At 37.9% G+C, this 23,026-nt stretch overlaps 1 protein-coding gene across 1 annotated transcript in view; it reads right to left on the reverse strand.

Annotated features, from left to right (window-relative positions):
- The window catches only part of mfrp (membrane frizzled-related protein), a 70,377-nt gene extending 55,035 nt beyond the window's left edge, over positions 1 to 15,342 (reverse strand). The window contains exons 1-3 of the mRNA XM_079885656.1: positions 14,961 to 15,342; positions 14,748 to 14,853; positions 14,427 to 14,558 (exon numbers count right to left, since the gene is read on the reverse strand). Coding sequence (XP_079741782.1) covers positions 14,427 to 14,558; positions 14,748 to 14,853; positions 14,961 to 15,026 — 304 coding nt within the window. The 5' untranslated portion in view covers positions 15,027 to 15,342. The remainder of the gene's footprint in view (positions 1 to 14,426; positions 14,559 to 14,747; positions 14,854 to 14,960) is intronic.
- Positions 15,343 to 23,026: the final 7,684 nt, after the last annotated feature.

Below are 23,026 nucleotides of genomic sequence, written 5' to 3' on the forward strand. Positions count from 1 at the left end.
GCTGGATGGGACTGATCAGCAGCAATTTTAGCTGCCCTCTTCCTAACTCTGGCCTCATACAGGTCGTTAAGTGACAGCTGCCTCTGTCCAGTCAGCCTCTCTGTTGTACGCACAATGCGCTGTAGTCTGACCTTCGCCTGGGCTGATGCCGATGCAAACCAAACAGTAATAGATGCTGAAAGAAGGCTTTCCACAGTGGCTCTGTAAAATCTAGACCGAACAGAGCTGGAAACGTTCAGTTTAGTTAGCTGTTTCAGGAAAAACATTCCACTATGAGCTCTCTTGAGAATGGAGGAACTGTTTTCTTCCCATTTCAAGTCGTTTGTGATAACAGTGCCTAAAAATTTAATTGACTCCACCTTCTTCACAACAGAGCTCTTGATAGTTAGAGGTGGAAGAGAGGCGGGTGTTCTGCGAAAATCTATCACCAGTTCCACAGTCTTTTCCTGATTAAGCTCCAAGTTGTTCTCATCACACCATGCAACCAATTTAGACACTTCCTGCCTGTAAGCAGACTCGTCGTTGCCCTTAATAAGGCCGACTAATGTAGTGTCGTCCGCAAATTTAATCAGCTTGATGGAACCATTATTGGAAGTGCAATCATTGGTATACAGTGAGTAGAGAAATGGTGACAGCACACACCCCTGAGGTGCTCCAATGTTAGTAGTCTGAGGATCAGACATGTGCTGGCCAAGCCGCACATGCTGTTGTCTGTCGCTAAAAAAATCCATAATCCAGCGGCAGATAGAGGGTCCCACCCCCATCAGTGACAGCTTCTCCCGCAGTCGCTCGGGTAGAATGGTGTTAAAGGCTGCACTGAAATCCACAAACAACATCCTTACATAGGAGCCAGGAGAGTCAAGATGGTCCAGAGCATAATGCATAATGCCTAAATTGGCCGCATCATCTACTGAGCGGTTTGCCCTGTAAGCGAACTGTAGTGGATCAAGATAAGGAGCTGTGATAGGTTTGAGATTAGTGTTGTCAAAAGTACCGGTACTTCGGTACCAAGTCGGTACTGAAATTTTTAAAATGTGACGATATCAGCATTTCTGTAGTACCGGTAGTACCGAGTACCGGGTATATTCGGAACCCAGTAATAGGAGCTGCTTTCAGTCGCTCCGTGTTTATCTAAGTGCGGGGCTCCAGACTAACTTTTTTACTTGGAGCACTGTCTGTAGCCGATGTATACCACAATATATATAGTGTCTGTGAATATTAAACCCGCAAAAAGACTATTTAAATATTAACCTTGCATGTTCTGCTTGTCTCTGTGTGAATGAATGGCGCAGACGCGCAGTTTCATTTACCTCACACAGACACACGAGTGACGCTCGCGCTATTTTCAGTCTCTGCTGCCTCACGATATGATGACATGATGAAATTCATCTCCAGAGCTACTCTGAGAGTCACACCATGAGCATTTTACCGTTTCATTTGAGAAAAACTATCGTCATATCATACACACACAGAAACTAAAAGGTCTTCACGGCAACCCGTCAAAATAAAAGTTTGGTTTAACTTGAAGAAATTGACTACTACTGTACAGTAGATTTAGCCACGTCTCCATGTATTAAAAATACTACTACTACTACTACTAATAATAATAATAATGTGTGCATTTGAAGGTTGCTTATGTTTCACTTTTTTTATAAGTAATATTTACGTTTAAACAGCATGTAGCCTTCAGTGCTTATGTATAATTTATTAACGTCATAAATAGTAGGCTAAATCATTTAATTGAATTTAATATTTTTTTCAAATAGTTAAATAAAATAGAAAAATAGTTCCAACAGATTTTGCTGTGGTACCGAAATTGGTACCGAGAACCGTAAAATTTTAATGGTATCGGTACCGACTACTGGAATTTTGGTACCGTGACATCCCTATTTGAGATGTGACAGAACCAACCGCTCCAGACATTTCATGACCACCGATGTAAGGGCCACCGGTCTGTAGTCATTAAGGTCCACAGCTTTGTTTTTCTTCGGCACTGGAATAGTGATTGATGACTTAAAACAACCCGGAACCTTACATAAAAACTGGAGCTAGCTGACTAGCGCAGTACTTCAGGGTGGCAGGTGAAATCCCATCAGGGCCTCCCGCTTTCCTTACATTTTGTCGGCTAAATAGCCGGTACACATCCTTCTCCTCAATGTCAATGTCAATATCAAAGGTAACTTGATCTTGAGGGGCAATGTTCTCCCCCTCCCTAAGTGTGACGCCCCCGGAAGGAAAAGGATGAGGACATGGAGATTTCTCAAATCTTGTATAAAACACATTGAATTCATTGGCCAGTTTAGCAGATGGAGTGACTTTTTTGTTTTTTATTTTTATAGCCTGTCAAGTTCTTCAGCGACCTCCAAGCTGAAGAGGAGTCATTAATGCCAAATTGTTCCTCCATCTTCACCTTGTAGGCACTTTTTGCTTTCCTAATGGCTTTATTTAACTTTTGTCTGGCCAGCCTGTACTCATCTCCATTTCCTTCTCTGTAGGCCTGTTCTTTGGTTTCCCTGAGCAGCCTGAGGGATTTTGTGAACCAGGGTTTGTTGTTGTTATATTTCACCACAGTTTTGGTGGGAATACAAGCTTGCTCACAAAATGAACTATATGAACACACAGTGTCTGTATATGAGTCCATAGAGTCACAAGAGGCATGCATGGATTCCCAGTCAGTGGTGTCTAAACAGTCTTGTAACATCCCAATTGCCTCTGTCGTCCATCTTTTAGATGTATACTGAACTGCTCTTGCTAGTTTTAGTTTTTGTTTGTAGATGGGAACCATCTGAATTAAACAGTGATCAGAGTTCCCAAGAGGGGCACGGGGAAGTGAACGATATGCTGCTTTGTGAACAGAATAAAAATGATCCAGTATATTTCCTCCCCGAGTCGAACAACTAACTAGTTGTTTGTATTTGGGCAGATCATGTTTCAAATGACAGGCATTGAAGTCGCCCATAACAAGAAGTACAGAGTCAGGGTGCTTATTCTCAATGTTTATGATCAGCTCCGTTAGAGCGTACTGCGCTTCCCGTGTGTTAACTTCAGGCGGAATATACACGCATGCAAGTATAACAGAGGCAAACTCTCTAGGGGCATAAAAGGGCCTGCAGTCTATGGCCATGAACTCCAACAAGGGGCAACAATGTTTGTGTAATACTAAAATGTCCGTGCACCAATTTAAATTAATATAACAACACAGACCTCCGCCTGATGACTTCCCACTTCGTCCTTTGTCGCGATCGGCTCTGATTAAGTTAAATCCAGGTAATTCCACCACTGAATCCGGAATGTCCACATTCAGCCCGGTTTCGGTGAAGACAAAAGCCGAATTCATACGGAAATCTCGGCTGGTCCGTAGCAGTAGATTAAGCTCGTCGATTTTGTTACTGAGGGAGCGCACGTTAGACAGGCAGACAGCAGGGAGAGAGACTCGGTGTCCCCGCTTCCTCCACCTGTGGAGAGCCCCCGCTCTCCTCCCTCTCGCTCGGCTGCGTCGCTTGACTCTTGTCACTGACTTAATGATATCCTCCTCAAAAGTCAGGAATTCGGGGATCAAGCTGGCAGGCTTTGTTCCCCTGATGTTCATAAGCATGTCACGATTGTAGCTAAACCGCATATTTAGAAAAACAACAGCGAACAACAGCAAAACAAACAAACAAACACACAGCACTGAAACGCCGCAGCTGCCCTGTATAATGGGAGGCGCCACACAAGATGGTGTTCAAAATACTTGGTTTTGAGTTTCATATTGTGTAGGTCTCCTGCTTCTGGCTAACTCACGTTATCACTGTCTTACTGAAATACTTCTGCTTATCAGTTTGTGGGCCACTATTACCTAAAACTGTGTCTATTAATGCAGATTGTCTGTCATTCTTTCTACTTTGAGGAAAGATTAAGCATGGAGCAAGATTTGTTTTACCAACGTTTATGTTACATCAGTGTAGGATTGAGTGCGAATCAAACACAAATGAATCTTCCAGGTGAATTGTTCAAACATAATTCCACACAGAACCCAACATTCCAGACCCCAAATCAGAAATCCAGAGCCATAAAATCAGGCTCCAGCCAGTCTCCGCCAACCAACGAAAACCCCCAATTAAGAAATTTTTATGGCCAAACTAAAGGAAGAACTTGTCAATGTGAGATAGCTTGGAAAAGAACGATTGGCTCAGAGATGGCACAGCTCAGTGCTCGATCAAGATAACAGCAGAGAAGCTGCTGGACTCCACACAGACACAAAACAGACCCCAGTCTCCTTAAGGATCTCTGAATGACCCAGAGTTTTGAAATCACTTCAAACAAAAGAGACTGAGACTTTGACTACAAAAATACATAAAATCATCCCAAAACAATTTTCGATGGACTTATAATCAAACATCATGCAACTACATAATTCTATGTGTTTCTACCACTTATATGCATGTTTAATAAGCTTAGATCCCATGTAAGTCATTTAATGGTTATAACTGTTAGATGTTTGAATGAAAGTGTGTTGTGTTTCATATCAGTATGATCGTATGCTCTTGATTCAAAAGTTGGCTTGACTGAAATCTGTGTGAAATGTTTCGTATTCTTATAATAGGAATGATGTCTAAACTGTGGCCTCTGCACTCTATGCTAGAGCTTGGAAAGTAAGGAGATCCCAGATAACGCATGATTTACGATGAGACAAATAAAGCCAGTGTCTAATTGGTCTGATCTCTTCAGGAGGTTGGACAAACTTTTGAGTTTAAAATCTTAGACCCGAAACAAAGTCTCTCTCTCAAGAAAAAGCAACAATGTTTTAGTGCAGAACAAAAATGCAGCGGGAGATGAAGATCTAAACCAGACAAGTAACCATGTAGACGCGCAGAGACGAAAGAACCCAAATCAAGATCAGAAGAACATGGGTTAAACAACTTCATTTAAGCCATCATCTACTCTCGCCTCAATTTCCTTTCTTTTCTTAGTTTCCTTTCTTTTCCGTTGTGAGTCTCGGTTCTAAGTTAAGTTTTGCGGCAAGATTTCGGTCCACGTTTCTTCTGCAAAGCCAGCTTAAACAGAGACTTTCATTCATCCGCCAGCACCCCACGTGACTGGCCGCCCCATCTATCCAAGCACGGGGACACCAGACAACGAACGAACTCAAACCCCCTTTGACGCCGACCAAAGGAATTCCCAAAAGGAACGCAAAACGAGCAAGTAACCTCTAAAGCTGAACTGGTGAATTTTGACATAGATTTAATAACCTACGAAACGATAGAAAGGTTAAATTAATGTTTGATGGTTCGTTCAGGTCATGTCTTATAAGTGCATATAGAATCTTGAGATTTCATAATATCACTCATCATCTCACTCTTTCCTCACTCTATTCCTTTCTGCAACTCGTATGAATGTGTGTGTGCGTGTGTTTGTGTTAGATATTAGTTTTATGTGTTAGAATAATCAATAAAGTCTTGTTTGTAGTTTAAAGAGAAGTCTTACTTGTGTTATGTGCTTACGAATTTAATGTCTTAAACTGCTGATCTAAGTTACCTTGCTAATAAATAGTGTTTCACTATATTTTGGATATTTATATCCGTTGCAGAGCTGATAGTTACGGCCGGTTCAAATGAACCCTGAACGAGTCATTTGCTCGGTCGTAATAAGTGATTCTTTCGAATTCCCTTTAAATTAATTAATAATTCTTTTGAGCTAAATTGACCTGTTAGAATCACTAATCATACAATTATCTTACATCAGTCATTCACATCAGTCATTCACGCTAGAGCTCGACTAATGTATACATTGCATACATGCACTGTTATTGATTATTACAAAAATACTCTGTAAATAAATTAGTACAAGTAAAATTATCAGTTTGTTGATGGACATGCACTTGTTAATGCTGATGGTGAGGAATTATAGTTGCAACATCTCATAATGTCCCTCAAACTGAGTAGTGTATCACTGAGAAACGTCCTGCTCGAGTCGTCCTTACGATGGAGGTTCGGGTTGAATAACTAGTTCTTCCAGTGTTTCATCATCGGACTCGCGCTCGGATTGATATGGTAAAATCAACGTCATTGTCCATTACTGTCTTTAGTTTATGGTGTAGGAAGCCTCAGGGCAACCTCTTCTTATCATTATTGTTTCAGATATAAACACTGAGATGTTTGTCTGAAATGTGTATCCTCCCGGAGAAAGATGATCTGGTGGTTAGAAGATGTAACAGTCACTGTCTGTCACATGATTTACTTGTCCTTATTGTCAGTGCTATGTTCATCCCATCCACTAGGGGACACCAGTAGCACCTATACCTTATGTATAAAAGAGGAAGTAGAAGAGTAAGAGGTAGCTTCAGTTTGAGTAACCACATGGTTAATGGCTGTTCTCTTAAAGGGATACTTCACTTTGAAATAAAATTTTGGTATGTTTTAGCTTACCTCAAGGGCATCCAAGATGTAGGTTTCTTTTTTTCTGCAGTAGTTTCAATTTTTATATTTTTAGGTCAAACTGTTCTTGTCTGTCAGTAATTTAATGCAGGTCCAAGTGATCTGAGGGCGCGGGCGCGGGCGCTTCCTGGTGTGTGACGTGTACGCAGACTTTTGCATAGATATATACACTAGATGTCACCTTGTCCACGGCAGTTCATTGGAATGAATGTCTTTAAGGCGACATCTAGTGTATATATATCTATGCACCAGTCTGCGTATACGTCACACACCAGGATGCACGCGCGCCCTCAGATCACTTGGACGTGGCTGTGTATAAGAGGTAAAAACGATATAAATACTGTTCGTTTTCTCACACAAACCGCTCGTTTCGTGTCTTAGGCCATCAATGTGTACTTACGATGGGGAATTGTTTAATTTGGACGACGGGGAATTGTTTTAATTTGGACTCTGTGCATGCTCTTTGAGACAGTAACCATAGACCTACATTAAATGTCTGACAGACAAGAACGGTTTGACCTAAAAATATCAAAATTGAAACTACTGCGGAAAAAAAAGACACCTACATCTTGGATGCCCTTGAGGTAAGCTAAAACATACCAAAATTTTATTTCAAAGTGAACTATCCCTTTAAATAATCCTGGCTTGAGAAACGTTTTGTTTGCTGCTCAGCTGTGAGTTTGTAGTTCTTATTTCATCTTTTGTGTATGCTTTGTTTAAGAATTTGTAAAAATGTTAATGAGTTGTTTTCTTTTTGTGAGGATTTTTGTATTACATGGAACTTACATTGCCTTGAGTGCTGGAATGAGAGTTTGCTTGGGTGCATAGGACAAAGCAACTGCCCAAGGATTGTATTCAAAGACTCCCGGGCTACAACCAGAAGGACAAATACTTCCTTTAATCAATTCCTACCATTTGCAGATAAGACTGTTCATTCTAAAGACTGCTCACGTTATCAACTCCATTATTCGTCAACATCTTTATGGGACATTTCACACTCATCCACTTACACCATTACTTTTTATGTGATTTATTTAATGTATGAGTTTGTTTATTTGGTGTTTATGGTGAATTGTTTTTGTAAAATTTCAATATATGCTGTGAAAAGAACACAGTATCCAGTAGGATAGAGTGCAAGATTGATTCCCCCCTCATTCTTCTGTAGCAGGCCTGGTTTAAAATAGCTGGGATAGTTATAAAGGACAAGATGGCCAACAGAACCAATGGTGCCAGGGGATTTTTTCAAGAAAAAGAACAGAATACATAGATTTCCAGACCTGCAAGATCCAGAACTCCAGGCCTAAAAGACCTAGAAACCCTGAGACCAGTGTTGGGCAAGCTACTTGAGAATATGAATGAGCTAAGCTAGCAGTTACTCTATATTAAATTGAGCTTCACTACACACATAAACTATAATATTGAAGGTTAACGTTCACTTATTTGTAAACAAACACTTAATACACAAGGAAGTTTGTAATAATACAGTTATACTACTAACTTTACAATTACATAATTATATTTCTACTCCAATTTATTTTTGGAATATAAACATTTAAATAGCTGTCTACTTGACATATTAAAACATGCATTACATATTGAAGAATATTAAAAATTATAATGAATATGTAATATGATGCATATATTTAGCAAAAAGTTCCTCTCTAGAATTATTTTTTCTAGCTGACTAAGTTATGGTCACTGAATATGTTTTTTTCTGAGGTAAATATGACGTTACGTGAGAGTACGTGTTTGGAGAGTCTGGATGTTCTAATTCTGACGCAGATGAACCCAAGGTGCTTCGTGTACTGCTGTAATGCTGTAATAAACTTCAACGAACTCAATCTTTGAGATCTTCAACGTCCACATAATATTTTCTTTAAATCTCCTCTTTCTGAGCAAGAATGCTGACATTTCTTCACTATCCATTTTTTTTAAGAGTACTTTTTTTTTTTTCAATATCAAATTTTTATTTTTATTTGATACTACATGGGTTAAAATTCACTTTAACATGCAATTTATTTTCAAATCTGAAGGGGCTGCATAACTTCTTTTTTTTTGTTACAAGTTGCATTGTTCAAAATACTTGTAATAGTACATTAGTCCACATGTGTTTGTATTCAGTTAAGTTAGACTAGATTGTAACAGTTCAGTTTAAGTCAGTCAGGTGCTTGCAACATTTATGACAGCGTTGGTCAGTATGTCTTCTTGACAATCCCATTTTGCTGCAATAAAAATGAAGGCAGATGAACAGACTGAGAATTGTATCTTATTAGATAAAACAGATGAAGTGAAATTGACGTGACGGCGAAGTATGGTAACCCACACTCGGAATTTGTCCTCTGCATTTAACCCATCCAAGTTAGTGCACACACAATAGGAGAAGTGAGTAGTGACACACACACACACACACACACACTGCAAACCTCACTTGTTGGCATTAAGGGTGGAAGAGAGCGCTGTTGATTCACTCCCCCACCTAAATTTTCCTGCCGGTATTGAGAATCGAACCCGCAACCTTCGGGTTATAAGTCTGAGGCTGCGTTTGAAACCGCATACTTCCCTACTATATAATTGGCAAAAAGCAGTAGGTGAATTAATAGTATGTCCGAATCCGATGGGTCCGAATCGGAATGTAAATAAACAAATCTACATAACTAAACATAAAGTAATTTATTTTATTTGTCCAGTACTGTTGATAAATTGAGGAACGTTTGTGTTGGATATAAAGCGACACATCAGCAACTACCTCAACATGTAAATGTAGTTTAGAGCACATAAATCACAAAGGAAACTTGAATCTTGACTGGATGTTACTGGGACAGATGAGCACACAAGTGTGCTTATCCGGTTGAGAGTGGCTAATGAAGCAGAACGCTGCCATCAAAGGCTTTATACTACAGAAATGAAGAAAAAAAACTTTTTAGATCTTAAGTTGTATTTTTCTTTAATTATTGTAATTTCAAGCAGTTATTATAGCACTTTTCTGTGCATTTGCTGCAAAGCTTTTGCGGTGGAGCATGGCCTGTAAGGCAGGGTGATGGCAGCATTTGTGGGGGGAAAAAAAGGGAAAACCTGAAATAAAAATATAAAGTAAGAATTTTTTTTACTTCGAATACAGAAATCAAATGACATTGTGCTGTTAAAATGACTGCTTTTGTATTTTGTATGTGCATTTTTGTAGCATCTGCAATGATCTGAGCACTGAGGAGAGGGAGCCCACAGCAGCATCCTGGAAATGTTATAGTCCCATGGATGAGACCCTTCACCACTCCACCTGCCCTTATTGCCTCATCTGGCCCGAATGTTGCTGTGGTCTCTTCATCCTCAGTGAGCACAGAGCCAGCGAGAGCATCTAGAAAAAGACCTAAGACATTGAGGATGTTATTTTGGTCAAGTTTGTTCTGCTGGTTTCTGTTCATACAATTGAGCCTGAATTTCAGAAGCTTCAAAAGCATTATCAAATAATGTCATCAAGTGTCTGGAAGTCAGGCTTCATTGACTGATTTTGTATGAACAGAAACCAGCAGGACACACTTGACCAAAATCACCTTTTGTGTTCAGAAAGAAAAAAAAAAAAAAAAAAAAACAACAACAGGGATTGAATAGCGTGAAGGCGAGTAAATAATGACTGATTTTATATGTTTGTGTGAACTTTAAAGCTACACTGTGTGATATTTTCCCCCATCTAGCGGTGAAATTGTATATGACTACCCAGTGATTAGTTTCTGTTCCTTTCGATTTCAAGGGTGTTTTAACTCCTACGGTGGCCGTATTATTCCAAGATTAACATGGCTTCCAGTTCGACTTCGTCCAATTGCACCTTTAAAACTATCACCTGTGATCCGTCGCAGCACAGATTTATGTTACAAGGTAAAAATACTTTTTCACCATTGACGTGAGGAAAAGTAACGCAAGTTATCTAGAGGTCGTTCTGGAGTTATGCACAACCATGCTATGGTTAGACAAGCAACTATAAAACTTTGAATTTACACATCTTACTCCTGTCGAGAAGAAAGCAGGCAACTTCGGCGTCCGTTTTAAAATCTTTGCTCCTCATGAGCTCTTTCCATCTGGGAAAAGTTACTCCAGTACTGACTTTGGTCTTGCTGATTTGCCTGTCGCGTTGACATTTTAATTCTCTCTTTCGCTTCTTTGGCGACTCTGCTACATGTCCTCGAAAATAGGCGTGATCCTCCATCAGCAATCTTTCAAATCTTCCGGCAGTCGCGAGTAATCTCCCCCTCGCATTCGTCTCTGTGTCACTGAGTGTAAAGCGCGAAAGGCGAAGCTTGAATTTACAGGTATGTCCCTCTTTGGCTAATGTAGTTTCAAGATGGAGGGGCAACATGGCGACCGGCATTCGAACCCCTCACCCGTATGGCATATTATAAACTTACGAGAATACTTTATTACTTGAAAGAAGTAAATATTAGGGCTGTGACATTAACGCGTTAATTTCGATTAATTAATCTGAGAAAAAATAACGCGTTAAAAAAAATAACGCAGATTAATCCATTCCGTATTGACCTTTGAACCTGGAGCTGTTCTAGCCACCATTCGACTGTAAAATGAAGGAGGGAGACGAGAACGCGCTGGCACTGCCTGGATCATTGATTGGAACATTTACTTATAAAAAAAAACAGCCGGCATTTCAACGTTGATTCACCGGTGAACGTAAGGGGCCAAGGTCGAATCAATGTTGGATTATATGTTTCGATTGTGCAAAACGAATCAACGTTGAAATCGTGTCGTTGTTTCACCGTTCAATATGGGTGAATAAAGATTGTAGCAGCTATGTCGACGTTGAACCAATGTTGAATTATGCTTCGGTTTTGCAAATTGAATCAACGTTGATATCGTGACGTTGTTTCACCGTCTTACCTTTCATCATGGGATAATACAATTGTACATTCAATTACAACCTGTTTGCAGTTGGAGCATGAGTCATGGCAATGCTGACTGAATTTGTGATTAACTGTACACTAAAATATTGTTAACTGTCAAATTACTTGCAGCAATGGCTTAAACACATTAAACACATTAAAAATATAACACATGCTAAAGATTGTAAAACAAGTTTTATTCTGAAAAAAACAAGTCTAAAAATACTTTCTAAAACATGAAAAACATCTCAAACTTTAAATTGCAGCATTTTAAAAACCTGTAAAGCAAGTGTAAATAATGTTTATAATTTAATATAATATATAAATATAATATAATTTAATATTAAATGTATAATTTAATAATGTTCAATAATTTAATAATCTTCAATTGTATTGTATTGATTATTTGCTGATTATTTGCTAGGCACGATTATTTCAATGCTCACCCTTTGAACATTTGAACATTATTTCAATAACATGTTCAACACAATTATTTTTAATTGATTGACAGCCCTAATTTATATGCAATTAAAATACGATTAATTTTGATTAATTAATTACAAAGCCTATAATTAATTAGATTAATTTTTTTAATCGAGTCCCGGCCTAGTAAATATACATTAATGAGCACATATATTTTTGAAAGAACTAAGTGTTTTTTGCTAAGAATCAACTAAAAAAATTACACAGTGTAGCTTTAAAAAAAAAGATTTACAAAAATCACATTTACATTTATTTATGCATTTGGCAGATGCTTTTATCCAAAGCTACTTACATTGTACACAATCCCCATGGAGCAACCTGGAGTAAAGTATGCGTTGCTGAAATACACTTCAGTGGTCGGATAAGACCGTTCTTCACCATGAATACATTTAACCATAACAGGGCAATCAATTTCCAGAACATTCAGATACAAGATCAGTTTCTACCAAAGTTTGGGTGTATCACTAGGGCTAGGCATTGGAAAACTGTTCTAGGTAGGGTTGTTGAGTTACTGATGTTATGAGGTGTTAGTGAATCTGTCGCTCATATATCTTCATTTTTTGTGTGCATATAATTACATACAAGATCAGGGAAAGTTGCCATGGTGGTATCTTTAAAGGGTAACTAAACACTAAAGCAACTTTTTTTAGTTAATGTTTGGTAAGACTGGGGCTTTATTAGTGCTGTTCATTGATTCGAGTAAATTTTTTGACATTTGGGTATAAAGTGTTTTAATTCTACAATATATGGTGTAAAAACGTCTGAGTGCTGCCCTCTTCAGGTTGAACGGTGGCTACTGCAGTTGAATTTTCCTATCGGATGTTGCGGTACTGCGTGACGTAAGCAGGTTCCAGCTCACAGCGCCCTTGGCAGCCCCTGGTATAAAAACATCTTGTTTCGTCAAAAAACCACTGTAGCGAGTCAGGAGTTGGAATTGCGAGTATTGAAAAAGCATCTAAAACGCTGCTCCTCCTGCATGGACTCCATCACTGCAGCAGCGTCTTGATGTGAGTGAGCATATATTTTTAGTCACAATTTATGTTCCTTCTTATTAGGCTAAAGTTAATCCTCTGGGGTCGACAAACGCGCCGGCGCGTTTTGCTGTATTTTTTCACATAGCAGCAAAATGGACTTTGTCATTTATGGTCATACAGACTTAAGAAATATGAAAAAATAAACTGTTAAATGTCTATTTTTTATATGTCCACTTACAATCGAAAAAAAAACATTGTGCTTTTGTAAAATAAAGAAAATAAACGGTGTGCTTTCTGCCTCTGCATCTCCGTGAACTTTTTTTCTGGAGTACGTCTCTAAACTTAAAACTCAGCGAATACTTGTCACACAGGCATAAGCAATATATCTTTATAAACATTTAAGTCTCTGCTATTAAATTATCTAATTCAAAACGAAAACAAATATTCTCTGTTTATGTAATCTGTATGAAAAGATAGAAATATCAGTCGTTCTCATATGGCAACTCATCTGCGCCTAGAGAGAGCGCGCGCTATTGAAACGAGTCTCAGGTGCAAAATATAGAAACTAACTACATATTCAAGAGATAATATTTTGGGTTTTCGTAATAAAAATAATATCTTTAAGGAAATAACTGTGGGTTACATTAGAAGTGTTAAAAATGTCTTAAAACAAACCAAAATGTATTGGTAATACTAAAATCACAAAATAAATGGGCAGCTGTTACTTCAACAAGACCGCACAATGAGAAAGTTTCATCAATATCAAGATATTTAACATGTCACTCATGTCTTTTAAGTTGTTGCGCTTGTGATAACGTTCGTAGGTCACATGATAATGTCAACATGGTAGATGATGTCCAGATCACATTCATACTTCACACTTTCAGGCTCTCTTTTAGCGCTTGTTAAGAAAGTACTTATTGAAATTAAGCACCTATCAGTCAGTATGCGGTTTGAAACTCATTCTGACTCTCTAACCATTAGGACACGGCCAATGTGGTCAAAGTTTTCCTTTGGGGACATTTGCAATTGGAAAAAAGGTAATATAATCACAATATGTTAGCATATCACAAAATGTTTAAAATGGCATTATTATTGCATTGTGGGGCCTCTGGTGATTCTTGTTTTCCCCATGTGCTCTTTTGTTTTGCTTTTTATATAATCATTGTTTTCACTTGACTCATTATTTAATTAGTTATTGTTTGTCATCCTATGTAAATTGTTTTACGTTGTTCTTACTGATATACACTATACCTCTTCTAAAGCCTTACCTGTAATTTATTTTTTTCTCAGCAAGAATGTTCTTTTAAAACCTTTGTTAAAGCCATTGGGCAGACTTGAAAGTCATCAAACTTTCATTACTCAGCATCACAATAAGCATCTAAGTTGCATAATTCTAAGGTTATTTTAACAATACTTATACAGTGACAGAAAATAAATGAAACATCAAATGAAAGAGTGAAAATAACTCAAAGAATGTAAGGAATAAGCTACTAAATTATTTGTGTGCCAATTAACAAAAATGTCTTAATTTGCCTGACCAGTCAAAAAATAAATGAATAGATAAGAAAAGATGATAAAAATACAAAAATTAAATGGAATTTCATAAATTTTACAAAGAAGAGCAATACCATATAAAAGATAGGGTTAAATTGGATTTGCTTACTCACGGTTGAGAACAAGGAGCAGTATGATGCAAAGTACAGCCGTAATCAAAAACACACCGGTTGACACCATTATTGTTCCATGGCCACCCAACTGTTCTCTTAAAGTCATCAAACAGTCATTTACCACACTGTGACCTTTTATAAAGGACAAGACATTAAGCCAAAAATATAATAAATGAAATACATAGATTAGATTCACTGCAACATTGAAAGGCACTTACATCTGTACATATTACAAGTGTGTTATAAAATGTTGTATTTATACTAAGAATATCCTATATTAAATATATCAGAATGATTGGGGGTCGAGGTATGCACACTTACCTGCAGCTGGCTTTTTAGTAGATTCGTGGTATATGTCAATTTTAAAATTTTCTTTGTTTTCCTCATTTTCTTCATCAGGCTCGAAAACTGGGTTGCAGAAAACATTCTATGAAAGTTAAAACAAGGTTTAGAACCAAAACTGAATGTTGTATAAATAACAAATAAATTCTACCATGGCTACAACTACTACTTACAATAATAATAATAATTTACCTCATATCCACCTCGGCTCCCAGTTGAAATGTCAGAGTCCATCATCTTTGCATTTTGAGAAACCATTCATATATGTTTAGTTCTCTGAAATCTTGAGGTAGGCTATTAATTCAGTCCATTTGGTTGTGAAAATGAGTGGAGTTTAAGAAGTTATCCATAAAAGAAAATGCCTGGACATGTTTTAAAAGGAGATAAAAAGTTGTTTTTAAATCCATTGAGTGTGTGCATAGAATAGAATGTTTTTTTTTTAATCAAATTGATTTATTTTTGTTTCTTTGTAATGCTGTAATATTATGGTCCAACATCTTGTGTTGTTAAAAGAAAGTGGCTGGTATTCAGAACGTTCTTCCCAAATATTCCCAAAGCCAAGTCAGCTGAGAGGATTGAGCTTCGTAATAATCCTGTTTTATACACACATCTACACACATACCACTACCCCCACCCCAAAACCCCACCCACCCAACACGCGCACACACACACACACACACACACACACACACACACACACACACACACACACAAACACACACACACACACACACACACACACACACACACACACACACACACACACACAGTTTCTAGATTTTTTGCGTTGAAAATCCCTGATTTATAAGATTTTTCTTTTCATAAGAACTTAAATTTTGTCTCCACAATGGTTTTACTATCCTTGTGGGGACATTTGGTCCCCACAACATAGGCAATACCTGGACTGAAGGACTTCAGCCAATAACAGACAGGTCTGAAGGGCTTCAGCCAATAACAGACAGGTCTGACGCGGGTGCAAAACCAATCAAAATTTCCAGCTCGGCTGGGGGGCGAGGACTTCAATCCGCGCTTTGACATTCAATCACTGTGTGTTTTGAATCAGCATCGTTAACGTTTCAATATTTTAGTGAATGCTATGCTCATATTCTGATTTTAAATTTTAATTATGGCAACTCCTGAAATAGGTCATCCCATTGATAATACCAGAGCACTGAGCTGAAGTAAATGGCTCATAACATGGACGCAGTTATTACATGGATGGAGAAAAAACAATATAAGTGTCTTGAAAACATGGCCACAGTTCAATTGAATGGTAATTAAAGCTCGCCCTCTTTATCAATACAGTTAAACTAAATGTACGAAGCAAACTTACAAAGCTAAATAAACTTCAATTACAGTGAAATAAGATCGCATTATTTATCTGTCAATAAGATGTATGTAAAAGTGTAGTTTGCTGCTATAGCAATAGTGGGCTCCCAGCACATTTTCGGTTTGACGACAAAAAAAAGAGCATTTAATTTAACATGTTAACCATAACCCACTTATTATTTTATTTTATTTTTTACTGACACTTTTTTATTCATACTGTTGTACCTTTTTTTTTTTTCTCTGACTTAACCTTCTTTGCTTTCAATTATGAAATGATTCAAATGAAAACATTCAAATTATCTTACCTGGACTTTTCAAAATTAGTAATAAAACAATTGCTCTTGACAACAGGGAAAGCTAGTATGTTTGCTTAGCATACCGTCAAACACCACAATTTATGAGTTTAATATCATGTTTTGCTCACAAAACATGTCAGTCGTGTTTGAAATTACTTCTGTGGTTTCATGTTGCTTCTTAACACAGAGTGAGAATATATTATTTTATTAAATTCTATCATACAGGCTATGTTGATTAGTATTGCATTAAAGGGTTAGTTCACCCAAAAATGAAAATTAGCCCATGATTTACTAAGTTGTATTAAAAAATGTCCTGGCTCTTCCAAGCTTTATAATGGGAGTGAATGGGAGTGAATGGCTGGAAAAAATTGAAAACCCAAAAAAGTGCATCCATTCATAGTAAAAAAAAAAATATTCCACACGGCTCCATTAGGTTAATAGAGGCCTTTGAAAGTGAAGCCATGGGTTTTTGTAAGAAAAATTACCTATATTTATAACTTTATAATCTAAAATAACTAGCTTCCGCCAGATGACGTACGCATACGCAAATTGACTTGCGCCACAAGAGTAACCCGTGACACATGTATGATGTAGGATGTAGGTGCATCGTAATCTTAGACACCTCTTGTGGTTTAAACAAATATGGCTGTGCAACAAACTGAAGTTCCTCTTCTATAGAAATCCTCCGACATTTCTCTTTAAAATTGCTAATTCACGACCAGGGTTACGTTTTGCTCTTACCTCTGAGCTTCCACGTTCGTCATTACGTTGTCCGTAATGGGGTTACTCCTCTACCGTAAATCGATGCGTGCGGCCGTCTGGCAGAAGCTAGTTATTATAGTTTATAAAGTTATAAATATGGGTATTTTCCTTACACAAACGCATGGCTTTGCTTCAGAAGGCCTTTATTAACCCACTGTAGTAAAAGTGGAGCACTTTTATCATGGATGGATGCACTTTTGGGCTTCAAATTTTCTCCAGCCATTCACTGCCATTATAAAGCTTGGAAGAGCCAGGACATTTTTAATATAACTCTGATTGTATTTTAACAATTTAAACTAATCCAATTACCCCACCCTGGTGTGGCGCCAGGGGAATACTCCCAATAAGGACACACAGGTAAGTACTACCACTCAAAGGCAAATAAAATGTGTAAAATAAAAAGTATCAGTACAAAAAAATACACCTTATTATAAAAACACAATCATCAATTAAAAACTCTTAATCATGGACTCTCTCTCCAAGAAACAAAGCACAATCAAAATTATAAAAATAACTCTCCAGGGCCAGGCTTAGCGGAAACAAGGCAGGCCGGCTGCGACTCAGGAAGTCATTCAAACCCACCTAAATTCACACCAAATCAGCCACCACGCGCACACACCATAAGGAAGTTGTGTCAGTACAGACAGCACACTGTGAATCACACCACCAAATGAAAGCAGCGAGCCTCCCCTGTTCCCCTTGTAAACAATAAAAAATGAAACTGATCACAGCCCCACGGATGCAATGACCGTAAGCTAGAAGCCCAAGAGACCCGCAGAGAAGTAAGCAAAACAAAAACAAAGAAATGCCCGTAAGCAAAACAGCAGCGACGTTACATGTAGCGTCTTTGGTTAGGAATTAGGAATAGGGTTTAAAGATCTTGATGTTCCATTCCCCCTTTACCTTTAACAAAAAGATCCAAGAGTTAAACTAAATTCATGTGATTTGGGTTTAACATGATTTGGGTTTAAAGGACAAGTTCGGTATTTTACACTTAAAGCCCTGTTTACAGATCGTTTCTGATGAAATAGAACGGTTAAGATTAAAATGTGGACACATGCTGCTGTCCCGAGAATTTTAGGTTTATTTCGCTTCTCCCCCCCACCTACACAATGGCAGCCTATGGGCACTGGAACAATCCTTCATAAAACGCATTAAACTTTCGTTTACAAAGACGTGAAACTCACCGAGTGGTCAGGGGTGTTCACTGATATGCTCACAAAAAAATCGCTGCAAAAGATGCTTTCCAACAGGTGTTTTACCATTCGTTGTAAAACTGTGGACCTATTTTTCCAAACGTCTCACACCCGTAGATTCTTCCGTTGAGAGCTTGAATAATAGACACTCCAGCCCAGTTGGTGGCGATAATGCACCTTTGCCAATTACAAGCAAACCACTGGCATTTAATTGAATACACAGAAGAAGCAGAAGAAGAAGCGGCGGAGTAATACCGTACCGCACACAGCCCATCCAATTCAAGTCAATGGAGTTGGACAAAAACTACGATAAAACCTGTTGGAAAGCATCTTTTGCAGCGATTTTTGTGTGAGCATATCAGTGAACACCCCTGACCACTCGGTGAGTTTCACGTCTTTGTAATCGAAAGTTTAATGCGTTTTAGGAAGGATTGTTCCAGTGCCCATAGGCTGCCATTGTGTAGGTGGGGGAGAAGCGAAATAAACCTAAAATTCTCGGGACAGCAGCATGTGTCCACATTTTTATCTCAACCGTTCTATTTCATCAGAAACGATCTGTAAACAGGGCTTTAAGTGTAAAATACCGAACTTGTCCTTTAACAAACACCAGATGTAAAGCTGTATGGTTACTCACAACAGGTGCCATGGCTCAGTATACCCACCAACATTCACACACCTGCTATTGCTGTTATTACTGAGAGCAATACACAATAAAAACCACCACCGCAAGCGATCAAGAGATTTAATATGAAGACCACACGGACCTGAGAGCGAACTCCGCCACAACACCACCAACTACCTTCAGCAGAGTCTTAAAGGGCCCCTATTATGGATTTTTGAAAATGACCTTTCATGTAGTGTGAAACATAGCTCTAAGTGAATGAAAACATCCTGCAAAGTTTTAAATCTGAAAGTGCACCGTATCAATTTATTGTCTTTCAAAAGTAAGAGTTGACTCGGAATCAATTAAATTAATCGTTTTTCAAACGAGTCATAAGCTGTTTAGTTGTGACGTCAAGACGAAACATTAGCATATTGTGCGCGCAGACACCAGGGAAAACTTGAACACCCTCAAACCAGCAGCGCATTCCTGTGGATACTGGACAGCATCATGTCGAGAAGACGCTGTGCTCTACAATGTGAAGGTAAAGCCAGTTTTTTTTTCACTGCCCAAGGACGAGCATGTGAAGAATCAGTGGTTAAAATTAATCTTTACCATGATACCACAGCAGTATAATCCTAAACTTTTGCTGTGTTCCATTTATTTTACTGACAGATGCTTCCCAAATCTTGGAGTTCAATCCAGCATTCGCAAACTGCTTGCTCTTGAAATATGGTGTTCAAAATACTTAGTTTTGAGTTTTATATTGTGTAGGTCTCCTGCTAACTGGCTAGCTCACTTTATTATTGTCTTACTGAAATACTTCTGCTAATCAGTTGTGGGCCACTATTACCTAAAACTGTGTCTATTAATGCAGATCGTCTGTCATTCTCACTACTTTGAGGAAAGATTAAGCATGGAGCAAGATTTGTTTTACCAACGTTTATGTTACATCAGTCATTCACGCTAGAGCTCGGTTAATGTATGCACTGTTATTGATACAGTTTCCACGTTCACCGCAATATATTAGAAAAATACTCAGTAAATAAATAAGTATAAGTAAAATAATCGGTTTGTTGACAGAGATGCACTTATTAATGCTGATGGTGAGGAATTACAGGTGCAACATCTCATAATGTCCCTCAAACTGAGTAGTGTATCACTGAGAAACACTGAGTCCTGCTCGAGTCGTCCTTGCGATGGAGGTTCGGGTTGAATGATTAGTTTTTCCAATGTTTCTTCATCGGACTAGCGCATGGATTGATATGGAAAAATCAACGTCATTGTTCGTTACTGTGTTTAGTGGTGTAGGAAGCCTCAGGACACGCAGAGCTGACGTTGTTATGGCAATGGAGGTTTTTCTTTTTGACCCACGCGCTGTTACTCGGTAAACCAATCACAACAGACTGCGCTGTCTAGCCAATCAGACCAGAGTATCTCACGGAAAGGAGGGATTTAGATACACTGATTCATCTGAGGAGTCGTTTGAGAATCATTGAAAATGTGGTGATATGCAAATGTATATTATGAGAAAATAAAACCGTTTTTTGACCTTTGATGCATTTAAACCTGTCGTAGGAGTCTCCAAAACAACATTGGGAAACTTTAAAATAGCATAATAGGGGCACTTTAACTTACCTGAATAGGAATGGGAACGGAAATGCCAGGGAGATGAGAACCAAGAATCACCAGGACACATCAACACTTGTCAAAATAAGGGTCCTTAAATATTATGACCACTTCCACCCCATTGGCCAGCCAATCCATACCCCCAAACTAAACTAATCAGATTATAAAATCACTTATTCTGCCACAATAATATTACATAAAGTACATAAGCAGTCAATTTCACATGATTTACAGTAGTTATCCAGAAGTTATCCTAGCGATCAAACAACGACAGAACAATGCAATATCAAGTTAAAATCCTTTAAAAATAAATATTTAAAGTTAAGTACTTTTAAAGTAAACCCAGAATAGAGCGATACGTTTCCAAATTACAAAACAACGTCAATTGGGGGAGCGCAGGTGTTGGTACAGGGAATCCGTGTGTGGACCACGGATGCTGCCTGTCATTGACATAAACATTAAGAGAGTACTGTCAGAGCCACTTGAATGAATTTAACCCTTTCACGCATAGTGGTCACTACAGTGGACAGCTATTTAAAAAGCATTTTCTTTAACATTTGCACAGGTTTTTATGGCAAAGTTGCACATCAGCCTCTTCATTGGACCCTGGTGCATCATCCTACACATTGCAATCAAGTGGCAAGCCGTTGTGTTTCGATTTTTTCCCCCTCCAAACCAAGATGGCCAAGGGTCAGTTAGACATGCCAAGTTGCTCCAGAATATCCACCCATTCCTTCTATCCTAGGAGACTCTTGTAGGTAAAAAAAAAATATTGCAGCATCAAGCAATATCTAATGAGTCATATCACAGTAAAATTTTCCAAGTTTTGATTTTAGATTGAGAGAAAACTCTGATTAATCACATGTCCACTGTAGTGGACGTCATGCATCAATTGCTATATTTCAGCTACAATTCATAATTATAATGTGAATATTGTTTTTGAAACTTAAAAACTTAATCTGCAGTGGCTTTTTTTTACTGTAAATAAATGTATTTGTATTATAAGAATGTAATTTTCATTGACATCGAAAAAAGTCATGTGATTACATAATGTATGACACTTGTAATGCATTACTTTACTTGTTAGATCAAAAAGTAATCTGATTTCGTAATGCACGTTATTGTAATGCGTTTTTTTACTCATAACATCAAAAAGTAATCTGATTACGTAATGCATGTTACTTGTAATGCGTTTCCTTACTCATAACATCAAAAAGTAATCTGATTATGTAATGTGCGTTATTGTAATGCGTTTCCTTACTCATAACATCAAAAAGTAATCTGATTATGTAATGTGCGTTATTGTAATGCGTTTCCTTACTCATAACATCAAAAAGTAATCTGATTATGTAATGCGTGTTATTGTAATGCGTTTCTTTACTCATAACATCAAAAAGTAATCTGATTACGTAATGCATGTTACATGTAGTTAATTACTTGTTAGATCAAAAAGTAATCTGATTACGTAATGCATGTTACATGTAGTTAATTACTTGTTAGATCAAAAAGTAATCTGATTAGGTAATGCATGTTACAATACATTACTCGTAACATAAAAAACAAATCTGAATGCGTTATGCATGTTACTTGTAATGCGTTTCCCCCAACACTGATCATTTCAGATGAGATTGAAAAAACGTATCGCTAGGTTTTCTCAGAGGAGGGCTGTGATAGAAATGTGCATGTCCATTTGGAACATAATCAGAATTATCAGCTAATAAGGGTAAATCTCCATACTCTGGTGCACTGGAGGGAGCATCTGAGTGGTTTCCACAGTTGTACCTTGACAGACTGTAGAAAATTCTGATGGAATCACGTCCTCATGTTCTGATATCAAAGATACGCGAAGTGCAACTTGTATGAAGTTGTATGAAGCCTTTGCAATATTTCGCATTTATATTTTTTGTATATATTTTATAGTTTTTACATGATTTGATATAATTGTATTGATTAGTTTGTTAAATTCACATCTTGTTTTTCATGCCCTAAGAGCAATAAAAACACATAGGAAAAAAATTCTGACTGAGGTTATCATAATTCATGCATGAAAGGGTTAAAGACACCAAAGCTTTCTGTTTATTTGGAGAAATATGATTTGAGATGCTTCAAAACACACTCTTTAATGATCTTCCGGGCCATAAACGAGCTGCTCTTCTTCAAACCTGGCCAGTGTGCTCTGCTGCATGTCTTGAGAAGAAGATCAAGTTATTTAAAGCACTGATCTGGGCTGCATCTCTTGCTTCTGCTGGGATAGCAGTGGTCCCTGTGCCGGGCACATTAGTAGCGTGTGATGCAGCCATTGCATTGCTTTTCCTTTCAAGGTACTATTATGCATTTGGTTTGGATGACATATCACTGAAAAGGCTTTCAGAAAAAGTAAACATGTCCTTGCTGGAATATCGGGCCAAATCAAAGTTTGCTAATACCATCCAAAATAAAGCATTG

The sequence above is a fragment of the Squalius cephalus genome (assembly GCF_949319135.1).
Source record: "Squalius cephalus genome assembly, chromosome: 11".
NCBI classification, from domain to species: Eukaryota; Metazoa; Chordata; class Actinopteri; order Cypriniformes; family Leuciscidae; genus Squalius; species Squalius cephalus.